The sequence below is a fragment of the Polypterus senegalus genome, chromosome 8 (genome assembly GCF_016835505.1).
Source record: "Polypterus senegalus isolate Bchr_013 chromosome 8, ASM1683550v1, whole genome shotgun sequence".
NCBI classification, from domain to species: Eukaryota; Metazoa; Chordata; class Cladistia; order Polypteriformes; family Polypteridae; genus Polypterus; species Polypterus senegalus.
The window spans coordinates 57,011,630-57,024,922 of record NC_053161.1 but is presented as its reverse complement, the minus strand read 5'-3'; the positions used below and the strand labels follow the sequence as shown (position 1 = coordinate 57,024,922).

Sequence of the window (13,293 nt, the reverse complement as noted above, 5' to 3'; positions counted from 1 at the left end):
ACCATCAGTCAAATATAACACAAGTAAACACAAAATGCAGTTTGTAAATGGTGGTTTTTATTATTTAGGGAGAAAAAAAAATCCAAACCTACATGGCCCTGTGTGAAAAAGTAATTGCCCCCTGAACCTAATAACTGGTTGGGCCACCCTTAGCAGCAATAACTACAATCAAGCGTTTGCGATAACTTGCAATGAGTCTTTTACAGCGCTCTGGAGGAATTTTGGCCCACTCATCTTTGCAGAATTGTTGTAATTCAGCTTTATTTGAGGGTTTTCTAGCATGAACCGCCTTTTTAAGGTCATGCCATAGCATCTCAATTGGATTCAGGTCAGGACTTTGACTAGGCCACTCCAAAGTCTTCATTTTGTTTTTCTTCAGCCATTCAGAGGTGGATTTGCTGGTGTGTTTTGGGTCATTGTCCTGTTGCAGCACCCAAGATCGCTTCAGCTTGAGTTGATGAACAGATGGCCGGACATTCTCCTTCAGGATTTTTTGGTAGACAGTAGAATTCATGGTTCCATCTATCACAGCAAGCCTTCCAGGTCCTAAGCAGCAAAACAACCCCAGACCATCACACTACCACCCACATATTTTACTGTTGGTATGATGTTCTTTTTCTGAAATGCTGTGTTCCTTTTACGCCAGATGTAACGGGACATTTGCCTTCCAAAAAGTTCAACTTTTGTCTCATCAGTCCACAAGGTATTTTCCCAAAAGTCTTGGCAATCATTAAGATGTTTCTTAGCAAAATTGAGACAAGCCCTAATGTTCTTTTTGCTTAAAGTGGTTTGCGTTCTGGAAATCTGCCATGCAGGCCGTTTTTGCCCAGTCTCTTTTTTATGGTGGAGTCGTGAACACTGACCTTAATTGAGGCAAGTGAGGCCTGCAGTTCTTAGACGTTGTCCTGGGGTCTTTTGTGACCTCTCGGATGAGTCGTCTCTGCGCTCTTGGGGTAATTTTGGTCGGCCGACCACTCCTGGGATGGTTCACCACTGTTCCATGTTTTTACCATTTGTGGATAATGGCTCTCACTGTGGTTCGCTGGAGTCCCAAAGCTTTAGAAATGGTTTTATAACCTTTACCAGACTGATAGATCTCAATTACTTCTGTTCTCATTTGTTCCTGAATTTCTTTGGATCTTGGCATGATGTCTAGCTTTTGAGGTGCTTTTGGTCTACTTCTCTGTGTCAGGCAGCTCCTATTTAAGTGATTTCTTGATTGAAACTGGTGTGGCAGTAATCAGGCCTGGGGGTGGCTACGGAAATTGAACTCAGGTGTGATACACAACAGTTAGGTTATTTTTAATAAGGGGGCAATTACTTTTTCACACAGGGCCATGTAGGTTTGGATTTTTTTTCTCCCTAAATAATAAAAACCATCATTTAAAAACTGCATTTTGTGTTTACTTGTGTTATATTTGACTAATGGTTAAATGTGTTTGATGATCAGAAACATTTTGTGTGACAAACATGCAAAAGAATAAGAAATCAGGAAGGGGCAAATAGTTTTTCACACCACTGTTTATATATATATATATATATATATATATATATATATATATATATATATATATATATATATATATATATATATATATATATATATATATATATATATATATAAACACAAAGGGGGGGCTCACTTCGCTCGCCAGCCCCCAGGCTTGGGTAACTGGATGTATAGTTTAAAGAGATGGTTACTTTCATGGGAACTGTTACATATGCATTATAGAACTATGTATTTTAGATTTCAGTGAGTAATTAACCATAGCTAAAATAGTAAAATGTAATAAATTGAAAGAAAATTATGTTTCATGTTGCATTATAGGTATTCGTTGCATTATACGTTTAGGTTCTGTTTGTCTTTGATATTAACACGCAAATACTTTTAAAAATTTAATTTTTGCTTTAAAGCTTCATTAAAAACAATATTTGGAATTAACTTTTCTTCAATATCGCATTGAATTTTGATTCTGTGTTTACTGCCCGTGAGTGAATATCGTTTCTTTCTCTCTAATAAATAAACCGACTTTTCTTTAAACACTTTTTTTCTTTTGAGTCCCAACATACTGAATCTTTTAAATGAGGTCCTTGAAACATGTGTTTAATGACTTTGTACCATAATTCAAAATAGGCTTCTCTGTTTGTAATTTTAGCACATACAAACTGATCTAAATCATCAGTAGTTAATTTATTTTGCAAAGTAACCAATTAATACATGTGAGGTAAACCCTGTTTTTGAAATTCGATCGTGTAAATGTATCGTTTCGAGTTCTTTCAATAAAACTAAGACTTTTTGATTAAACAATCTACTTATGAAGGTCGGGATATCCAGAGCTGATGTAGCCAGTGGCATTGTTCTCAAGAATCAATGAGTTTTTGGCCACTGTGGATTGCAAGTCATTGTAAAAAATAAATCTGGCTGACCGATAGTTCTGGAGATTTTGCCATTGCATCATGATATAACTGTTGCAATTCTCTTGGACTACCTTTATATGATCATGGTAATATTACTGCTTTGCCTATTTTGAATTTGTTGGAACTATTGATATTTGAATTTTGAATGTTGATCAATGAGACCTTGCATATGTTCAGCTCTAAGTTTAGCTTGATTAGATTTAATAAAGAAGAGGTGATTAGCTTCGACTTTTTGATACAAATTAATAATGTAATGTTGCGATTGACTTTCAGATGACAGAAGTAGGTTAAATACATTGGGACGTACTGTATTGCTTTTTTTGACGAAATATTGTGTGGGTGTTATTTGTTTATCCAATTTCGTGTGTTTCATATTATATGACCATCTTATTTCGCCATGAGAGAAAAGCAAAGGAAAGAGTAAAGGATCGGAATGAGGTGATTTATTTGACAGAAATGACGAATCGTGCTTTGCTTTTGGATAAACACGAATACGAACTCTTTCTATGATATCTCTGTCTTTAAAAACTATTATCGCTGACAATTTGTCACATGTTGGTTTATTATGAGTTTGGCGTGATCTTTCGGATATATAGAAATCCAAGAAAACTTCTTTGTCCATGTTTTGCAGGTAAATTTTGTGTAAAGTGCGATACTTTTGGACATATGGATTTGTATCCATTATTGACTGTATAATTTCTTATAAGTCCGATCGTCTAACGCTTTCGATCCTATGTTGCATTGCTACTCTGTGATCATAAATATACACCTGACCGAATTTTGGTTTCTTTGAAATTGAACTTGGTTGTAGCTTTAATTGTTGTGGGACCACAGAGTTGAGAGGACCGTGGTCTTGTCTGAAAATGTTTGAGAGGAGGGCGTTTATTTGAATAAATCTCAAGACAAAAGTCTTGTCTCACACAACTTGAAAAAATCTCTTTTACAAAAAGTCTTGTCGCATTGAAGGATTTTTTAAATTAATATATATGTATATATAATATACTGCTCAAAAAATTTAAAAAACACTTTTTAATCAGAGTATAGCAGCAAGTCAATGAAACTTATTTGATCTGGTTAGTTAAGTAGCAGAGGGGGTTGTTAATCAGTTGCAGCTGTTTTGGTGTTAATGAAATTAACAACAGGTGCACTAGAGGGGCAACAATGAGATGACCCCCAAAACAGGAATGTTTTAACAGGTGGAGGTCCACTGACATTTTTACCTCTTCATCTTTTCTGCACTTATAGCATGTGATACCTGGACCCTACAGAGGTTCCACAGGTAGTCCAAAGTTAAGCTGCCTGTAACATTGTTCAGCATGACTGGTTTGGTGGTGGGTCAATTATGGTCTTGGGGGGGCATATCCATGGAGGGATGCACAGACCTCTACAAGCTAGGCAACGACACCTTGACTGGCATTAGGTATCAGGAGGAAATCTATGGATTTTCGGGGTGTCATTGAATTTAGCCCTCTGTAGGTTGATAATTTTCATTTCCATCAAACAATGTGACCTCCTTTCGTTCCTAACACATTACCCAGTTCATATCAGTATAGATATCCAGCATGATTTTTTTCCTATTGAGATCTGATGTTTTTTTAAAATGCATTCCTTTAATTTTTTTGAGTAGTATATATATATACAGTATAGGCCAAAAGTTTGAACACACCTCCTCATTCAATGTGTTTTCTTTATTTTCATGACCATTTACAATGGTAGATTCTCACTGAAGGCATCAAAACTATGAACACATTTGGAGTTATGTACTTAACAAAAAAAGGTGAAATAACTGAAAACATGTTATATATTCTAGTTTCTTCAAAATAGCCACCCTTTGCTCTGATTACTGCTTTGCACACTCTTGGCATTCTCTCGATGAGCTTCAACAGGTAGTCACCTGAAATGGTTTTCACTTCACAGGTGTGCATTATCATGGTTATTTAGTGGAATTTCTTGCTTTATCAATGGGGTTGGGACCAGCAGTTGTTTTGTGCAGAAGTCAGGTTAGTTGGACGATCATTTATTTTTCAACAGGACAATGACCCCAAACACGCCTCCAGGCTGTGTAAGGGCTATTTGACCAAGAAGAAGAGTGATGGAGTGCTGTAAATGGTCATGAAAATAAAGAAACCACATTGAATGAGGAGGTGTGTCCAAACTTTTGGCCTGTACTGTGTGTGTATATATATATATATATATATATATATATATATATATATATATATATATATATATATATATACATACATACAGTGGAACCTTGGTTCACGAACGTCCCGGTTCACATACAACTCGGTTCACAACCAAAAAGCTCGCCGAACTTTTGCCTCGGTTCACAACCACACACTCGGTATACGAAGAAGCCAGTTTCCCTTGCCTGCCTGAGCTGAGCTGAGAGAGAGAGAGAGAGAGCAAGAGCGAGCGAGCACGTACCTGCTGGGGAGGGGGAGGAGGAGATTGCTGCACGTGTTTGCCTGCCTATCTGTAGGCTGTACGTGCTAGCGCACCATCCCCCCCCACCATAGGCAGCCTGAGAGAGAAAGCGAGCGAGCTGCTGCAAGAGCTCTATTCATTGTTCTCCTTCCATTGGCTTCTAAGCAATTGAAGACTGGTGAGAAGAAAGTTTTGAAGAAAATTGAAATCGAAGTAAAGAAAGAAATTACAAGAGGTGGAAAAACTGTTTACCAGTTTACTCATTTACCAATCGGAGAACACTCGTGCTTTCAAGCAGCATAATGTAAACAAAGCCAGACTGCCAGTAATGTGGAGGGTCACAAGAACTTTGTTTTTGGAATGGCTGCATGAGGCTTTCACTCCCACCAGCTAAACAGCTAAAAGCACCAGAAACCTAAGAAATCTCAAGAGAGAAAACACCTGAAGGAAAACACCTCATGCCAGAGCTCGACTCATGCAAGGTTAGTTTTCTTGGTGGTTTTTGTATTACGGATTTTTCAAAAGTTAATTTTTCAGTTCATAATGCGATTTGTTGCAAATGTTCGCTTTTTTCCTTGTGCTTAAAACTCATGAAAGTGTTTACAAATGGAGGTTTTCATAGCGCGATTAGGTGCAATGTTACCTTTCTCTTTTTTCAAATGTTCCTTTTTTTCCCGCTGTGCTTAAAACTCATTTTATAAAAAGTGTTTACAGCGATCAGGCTTTAAGTTTAATAGCGTGATCTCCTGCAATGTTACTTTTTTGATTGCTTGTGAGTTGGTTTTTAAATGCACTTCGGATTTGGTCGATGTTCCTTTTTTTCTGCTGTGCTTAAAACTCATTTTTTAAAAAAAAATGCTGCGCGAGCACCTGCTACAGAGAGATTAGAGAGCACGAGCGAGCAATCGCAGAGAGAGAGCGCGCAGCTGACAGGGAAGGGATGGGGGGGATAGGGGTGTGTGTGTGCTTGTGTGCGTGTGTGTGTGTGTGTGTGTGTGCGTGCTCGTGCTACAGAGAGAGAGAGAGCGCTAGGGCTGTGCGATATGACCAAAATCTTATATCCCGATATTTCATTTCATATCACGATATAGTACATTTTCTTTGTATTCAGTGAATAGTTTATATAATCACCACTCCTTTTTTTTCATTTAAATTAAAAAAATCAAAAATGAGAAGTACTCAACTTGTAATTATTTCTGTTCTTTTATTTAGAACATTTGAGCAAATGTTTGACTTAGAATGTTAATGTATCAAATATAAAACACTTTTCAAAAACAAATTACTAAAGGCCCAATATAAAATACTGCTATATAAAATGCCTGACATAAACAAAATGTGAACTGTAGCAGCAATAACTCTCACAACATATATTAAATATAAAAGGATCAAAGCACTAACAACTAAACTATATAAGGCCAATAAACCCTTTAAACAAAATAAATACAAGTCTAACATTAACTGTCAAAACCAAATGTAAACATTGTACTTCAAACTGTAGCAGCAATAAGGCTTACGACAAAAATATATTAAATATATAATATTAAATATAATATTTTTAGGCTACATTCTAGTAAAATGTTAATTTGCACATTGTAGTGTGGCAAATCTCCGTTAATGAGTTACAGCTGATCGCCCCGTGCGTGGGACTGGACGGCGCTAACGTGTTGATGCCGTCCAGCCCCAAGCACGGGGCGATCCGTGGTAACTCGTTAACGGAGATTTGCCGTGTTAATGCAGTTGTGGTAAAGCGTAATGTAGCGTTCTGTTCTTTATTGTAGAGTTCTGTTCTGCAGTTTGTGTTCTGTGATTTACATCCCTCTCAGTTATTTATTCTGTTGTCCCTGTTAATTCTGATGGACTGTAATAGAGTGGAAGGTAAAGGAGGGTTCGGAGGGATGGGGGTGGAGCCGAGGGGGGTTTTGGGGGAAAGCGCTGTGAAAAAGGAGGAGTGGACGACGATCTTGTCGCCCCTAGCTAAGAGAGTTTGTTTTGGATTGCTGTCTGTTCGGCGTGGTTGTGGCCAACAGCAACCATTTTTTTTTGTTTGTGTTTAATAAAGAGGGAACTAACCAAGTGACTGTATCGGATCGTCATTACGTCTGGAAGACGCTACAGTAATTTTAACAAGATTAACGCTGACAGCAAACACTGCAGGGAAAATTATGCCTTAAGCAAATTGTTTTGGTAGCAATTAATCTTCCAAGCTTTTAACATGCTCGTTTAAATAGTACCTTTACAACTGTAATATCCTACGTGGCCTGCCTCTCAGTTGTAAATTCTCTGCATGCTCGCTCACGTGCTTTTTGCGGAGGCGGTAGAAGAGGTTTGTCGTGTTGGAGTCTGTGGTAGCGATCGGTTTGCAGCATAATTTGCACAGTACCGTTTTCTGGTCCGTGTCAGACTCTTCAAATCCAAACCATCTCCATACTACAGAGGTAGCCGCTCGTTTAGGAACAAGGTCCTTCTGTGTGGAGCTACCTGGTGTTGCCTCGTCTTCATCAGCCATGCTAGTGTGTCTGCATCCACGTGGTGGCCATCAAAACAATGAAAAAAATATTGCTGTAAACAGTTTATTTTGCGACACCACGAAACAAACGATAGCGTAATGTGCAGCGATAGACGTTTTCATATTGTCATCCGATATATATCATTATATCGAACAGCCCTAGAGAGCGCGTGAGCCAGGCTGCTCCTGTAGCTGGGGGAGGAAGGGAGGGGCTTTGTTGGTGTGTGTGCTACAGAGAGATACCGCGTGAGCGAGCCAGCTCCTGTAGCTGATCAGGGAGCCAGGGTGTTTTGTGTCAGTGTTATTCAATGTTTTTACATTAGTTTACTATTACACTGTGCATTCTATGGTGTAATTAACTATATTTGTGCTTAATCTTTACATATTTTTACATATTTACATACAGTTTGTACGGTCTGGAACGGATTAATTGTATTTACATACAATCCTATGGGGAACTGCTTCGGTTCACGACCAACTCGGTTTACGACCAAAGTTCTGGAACGAATTATGGTCGTGAACCAAGGTTCCACTGTATATATATATATATATATATATATATATATATATATATATATATATATATATATATATATAAACCTATGGAATGTATATGTGAGTGTGCTATTCTGACCCCTAAAAATGATCAAGCAAGCGTCATCAACTACATCTTATTAAATTCTTTTGAAGGGGCCTTAATGGAATACAAATCGGTAGATTCGGTGCTAAATATGGATGATGCTACAAACTATCCTGTTGAATTTCTTAATACGCTTAAAGCACCGGGCCTCCCAACCTATAGGCTTATTTTGAAGTGGGTGCTTCTGACTTTGTGATGGAACCAGGCTGCAGGTATCAGGATTAAAAATAGTGAGGTGACAATATTGAGCCAGTGTGCTCGAGGGGAGTCAGTGCTAATACTGTGCATAACCTTAATACCCTCTGATTTCCCCTTTGAATTCAAGAGATTGCAGTTACCCCTTAAAGTCTGTTTTGCCATGACCATGAATAAGTTTCAAGATCAGATAAGTTTCGCCACAGTGGACTTGAAGGAAGACTGCTTCTCACACGGTCAGTTTTATGTTGGATGCTTTAGAGTCAGCTCACCCAGCAGTCTGGTCATTTTGGCACAATAAAAAATGATTAGAAATATGGTTTATAAGGAAGTGTTCTAGCCGTAATATGTAAAGGGTTAAACTGGTAAACTGTTTTTTGATGATCTGCTGACCTTTATCGAATTCAACTTGCAGGCAAAATATATATTGTCACACACGTGCGAGTAGGAGGCAGCTAAAGGGTCTGAGTAAGTGTAATAAAACTTCTGACCGGGGGGCAGCGAAGTGCGATGACTGTCTTTCTCAGTTCCCTACAGACCTTTCCCAGGATATCCTGCAAGGTTCCGGCGCCTCAGAAGATGTCACTTCTGAAGCCGCCCCTTTGCTGACGTCACTTCCGAAGCCGGACCCTTTGCTGACGTCATTTCCAAAGCCGGCCCCTTTGCTGACGTCACTTCTGGTTCCGGCCATTCTGATGACATCATTTCCTCTCCAGACCTTTAAAGCCTCCATCTTGGGTTACTATAGTCAGTTCTGTTTTGGACTCTGTGATATGCACATTGTGCTTTTGATACAAAAAACCCTTTTGCAGCTGGGAAAAACAATATACAGGTGGCTGCCCCAAACCTTTATAATGTCTTGGACTCTTATTTATCACTATATATATATATATATATATATATATATATATATATAAACACAAAGTATATATAAAATATATATATATATCAAATACTATAATCATAATCATATAATATCATATTCTAATCAAATCAAAATTAATACAGGGTTTTTTTCATATTTCAACTATGAATAGCCCAGACAAGCCGGGTAATCCAGCCAGTATATATCCATATACTAAATAGCATATATATATATATATATATATATATATATATATATTGTGGTAGATTAGGGGTTTTCTCACACCCTTGCACCCTCGGACAACACGTCAGACACCAGGTAAAAGTCCAATAATTATTTATTATAATAATTACTGTATGTGCACAAAGCACGCTCCTCTCCACAATACTCAATAAACAATCACAAATAACCAATAACAATCCTCCTAACTCCCAGACGCTTAGCCACCCTTCCTCCCAACTCAGCTCCCCGTCTGGGAGCTCCCACAGTCCTTTTATATTCCCTGACCGGAAGTGTTCCCTATCTCCAGTCCATGTGATTCTCAATCACTTCCAGGTCAGGTAAAAGTTCTTTTCTTCAACCCGGAAGTCCGTCGCTCTTCCTATGACGAACCTCCGGGTCACAGGGCACGAAGAAGCCCTCGGTCCTCCCTGCAGCTCCCTCCTGTGGCCCCCATGGCATCCAGCAGGGCTGTGCATAAAAACCACATTGTCCATGATGCCCTGCTGGTCTTCTGGGGACCTCCATGCTGCAAGGAGGGTTCCACCTGGCAGCTTGGGGTACTGGCTGGGTTGAGCGGACAGCCATATCTTTATATATATATATATATATATATATATATATATATATATATATATATATGTACACACACATATATATGTTGCCTATCCTTTAACACTATCTTGATATTAGTTTACAATTGAAAAGTCTGCATAATCAGTTAATGTGTAAACTACAGTGTCTTTGATTATTGAGTGTGCTTAATTCACACTAAAATAAGGAACTGCTAGTAAGATCAAGGAAACACAAAGAAATAATTATAAAAGCGCACAAAAGATTTCAGAAGACACATTTAGCCAACTTTGAAACCAAACACTGATCAAATTAGCCTTTGCAATAACAACCCATAGGGCTTGTTGACTAATTTTCTTCAATGTGTATTTATTATTTATGGTGTTGCATGCTCTTCTATGTCTCCAAATTCTCCTATTTTACTCCTAAGTTTCAAAGACTTTCATGTTGCTTTAATTGGCAAATCTTGGAGCTTGTGATGGTAACTTAGTTTCCGGAAACATGGATAGATGGATGGTTATTTATAACAAGGTTTCATATAGATAACAATAATGTTTTGAAATAAAAATCCTAGAGTATGTATTTGATTTTCAGCATGTTTGCTGTCTGTGTGACATTTACCCATTCTCCCAATATGTACTTGGGTTTTTTTTTTTCTGGGTAGTCTGGTTTTCCTACCATATCTCAAAGTCATGTTTGTTCGAATAACTAACAGCCCTACATTAGCCAGCAGTGGGAGTTGTGCACGTTTCCTGTAATGGGCTTGTGTCTCGTCCAACCAGGTCTCTTAATTGGCTGATGTGGAGGTGTATGTAAGTGTGCCCATTGATTAAATTATGTCTCATCCATGCTTCCTTTGAGCCTAATTCTGTCTCGTCGGCACCAGTTCTGTTTAATCTGGAAAAGGTTAAGAGGTTTGGAAGGTTATTAATATGTTTCCTCAAATTAGAATGACATGTCCTACATATGCATTGTATGAGGCAATTTCACGCTAGCAACATACTGGAAATTTTGTATATTTCACTGATATTCATCCATCCATCCATTTTATAACCCACTATATCCTAACTACAGGGTCATGGGGGTCTGCTGGAGCCAATCCCAGCCAACACAGGGCGCAAGGCAGGAAGAAATCCCAGGCAGGGTGCCAGCCCTCCGCAGGGCACACGCATACACACACCCACATACCAAGTACACACTTAGGACAATTTAAGATCGCCAATGTACCTAACCTGCATGTCTTTGGACTGTGGGAGGAAACCAGAGCGCACGGAGGAAACCCACACAGACACAGGGAGAACATGCAAACTCCACACAGGGAAGGCCCGGGAAGCAAACCTAGGTCTCCTAACTGCAAGGCAGCAGCGCTACCACTGCACCACTGTGCCACCCTTTAATGATATCCGATATGTTAATTACCATGCCATCTAATAAGGTTTTAGTTACACTGGTGAACTTACAAAATATTTTTCTATTTAGATTTTATCTCTGTATCCATTCCTTGTGTTTACAAATTAACAAATCATATTTAAACAAATAAGCTAATATCAATCGACAAAGGAGTGCCCTTTCCTAGTTATTGAAACTTAATTTCTGGTACTATTACTTTGGGTACATTATTACTTGTCTCTGTTCTTTCCCAAGTCAGCACGTACTTTGTTAAATATTATTTTACTACTATAGGATTGATATTTTGCAGTAAATTATTCATCAACATTTTTTTTTTTTTTGTTTTTTTTTTACATAGCCATCCCCAAAGTTTAAACTAGCTTGCACATCCCTGTAACTTAGTTCACTTTTCATCATATTTATTTAATTTAAAAACAAGTGTATTAGAAGAACCACCTGTACTGCAGAGAGGATAACATGAGAACAAATTATATCTGGCTTAAAATTTGATCTGAGGGTCCTTGAACAATTAAAAGCTAGATAATTAGATCAAAGATCCTTAGTCAAAGGAAATACAGATAATTTTTGGAGATGCTCTATAAGAAAATACAACTCCGCCTATTTTGCTGTTACACACTATCACAAACATTAATTTTTCTGTTATTAGTTTTGTTTATTTTTTCTTTTCTACAATAACAAAAGAGAGTGTTTTATAATATAACAAAGCAAAAATAATAGCTTTTAAGTTAAGATAATTAGAAATAGAATTGAAATACTTTTTTTAGTTTTCTTGATTGAGTCTGAACTAGTTTTTGACATGTAAATTCCTTGAGATCTTGTTTGAGCATCTGTTTTTATTAAAAGATTTGAAATGCAAGTATTTATAGATCTGGGCTAAAATATAATCCAATATGTATTTCATCTGTTCTTTTCATTTTGCGACATAAATCTAACTATAAAGCTGTAATTTTTTTTTTCCTTAGGAATTGCTTCCATGACTGTACCTGTGTATATTGCTGAGTCTGCCCCTCCACAGTTAAGAGGAAGATTAGTAACTATCAATACATTATTTATTACTGGAGGACAATTTTTTGCCAGTGTCATTGATGGGGCCTTCAGCTATCTTCCTAAGGATGGATGGAGGTATGTGTTATTTTTATTTTTCTAAAGGACTTTATTTTCTAAGCAGAGCAGTAATTCTGGAATTTTGGGCTATTTTGAGTTAATATGTTTCTCATTTTATGAGCAAGTGATGTGAGTCAAAAGATGTACATATGGTTCAGACATGATACACACAACCCCTTTGGAAGGCCTACAATGTTCTCTTCTGTTCACATGCATCAGGAAATTGCAAACCAGATGTAGTATGCAGTAAAACGTGTATGCTCCAACTCTTCTGATTCTGGAAAGATAGTGCTACTCAATGTTAGAGGGAAAATATAACCCTTCAAATTCTAATTAAGTGAACATTGGTGAGATGCCTATTGCATGTATTGTTTTGGTAAACACATTTCAGACAACTGACTGTTTTTAACAGTGTATGGCTTGGGAGGCTAAGGGTTCGGACAAAGAATGCATAAATTCAGTTGCTTTACCACTCCCTATCGCTGTTACAACCATCAACATGAAGAAGCATCCCTCTGTCACACAATTGCCATGAGGAGCACAACTTGGCAGCCATATTGAAAAAGGCATGCAGGCTTTTCTGATGAAAGTAGACCAAAATGATGCCTTAACTGGAGACATTTTAAGTAACAAACAAGTCTGTGTGCTGCCTGAAACTACATATCAGCATTTTTCAGGTTGTATGGTTGCCAGTATTCACTTGTACTTTGCTTATTGTTATTATTTATGAATATTATCAATAATAAATTATTTAAAGCGTAACTTAACTCCTGCTTGTCTTTTACTACACCTAATTGCCTAAGGTTATAAATGTAGAAGGTAAGGTGGGGAGGAATTATAAACTACAATACCTTATAAACCGTGGTAAATCTGTGAGATCTGAGGCATTCTGACAAAGGCTACACATTAATAATACAAAAGGGGAAAGTAGAG

General features: G+C 37.7%; 1 protein-coding gene across 2 annotated transcripts in view; it reads left to right on the top strand.

Annotated features, from left to right (window-relative positions):
• LOC120533955 (proton myo-inositol cotransporter) overlaps positions 1 to 13,293 on the top strand; it is a 480,413-nt gene that overhangs the window by 138,066 nt on the left and 329,054 nt on the right. For both annotated transcript variants that reach the window (XM_039761108.1, XM_039761107.1), the window contains exon 3: positions 12,219 to 12,378. In XM_039761108.1, coding sequence (XP_039617042.1) covers positions 12,219 to 12,378 — 160 coding nt within the window. The remainder of the gene's footprint in view (positions 1 to 12,218; positions 12,379 to 13,293) is intronic.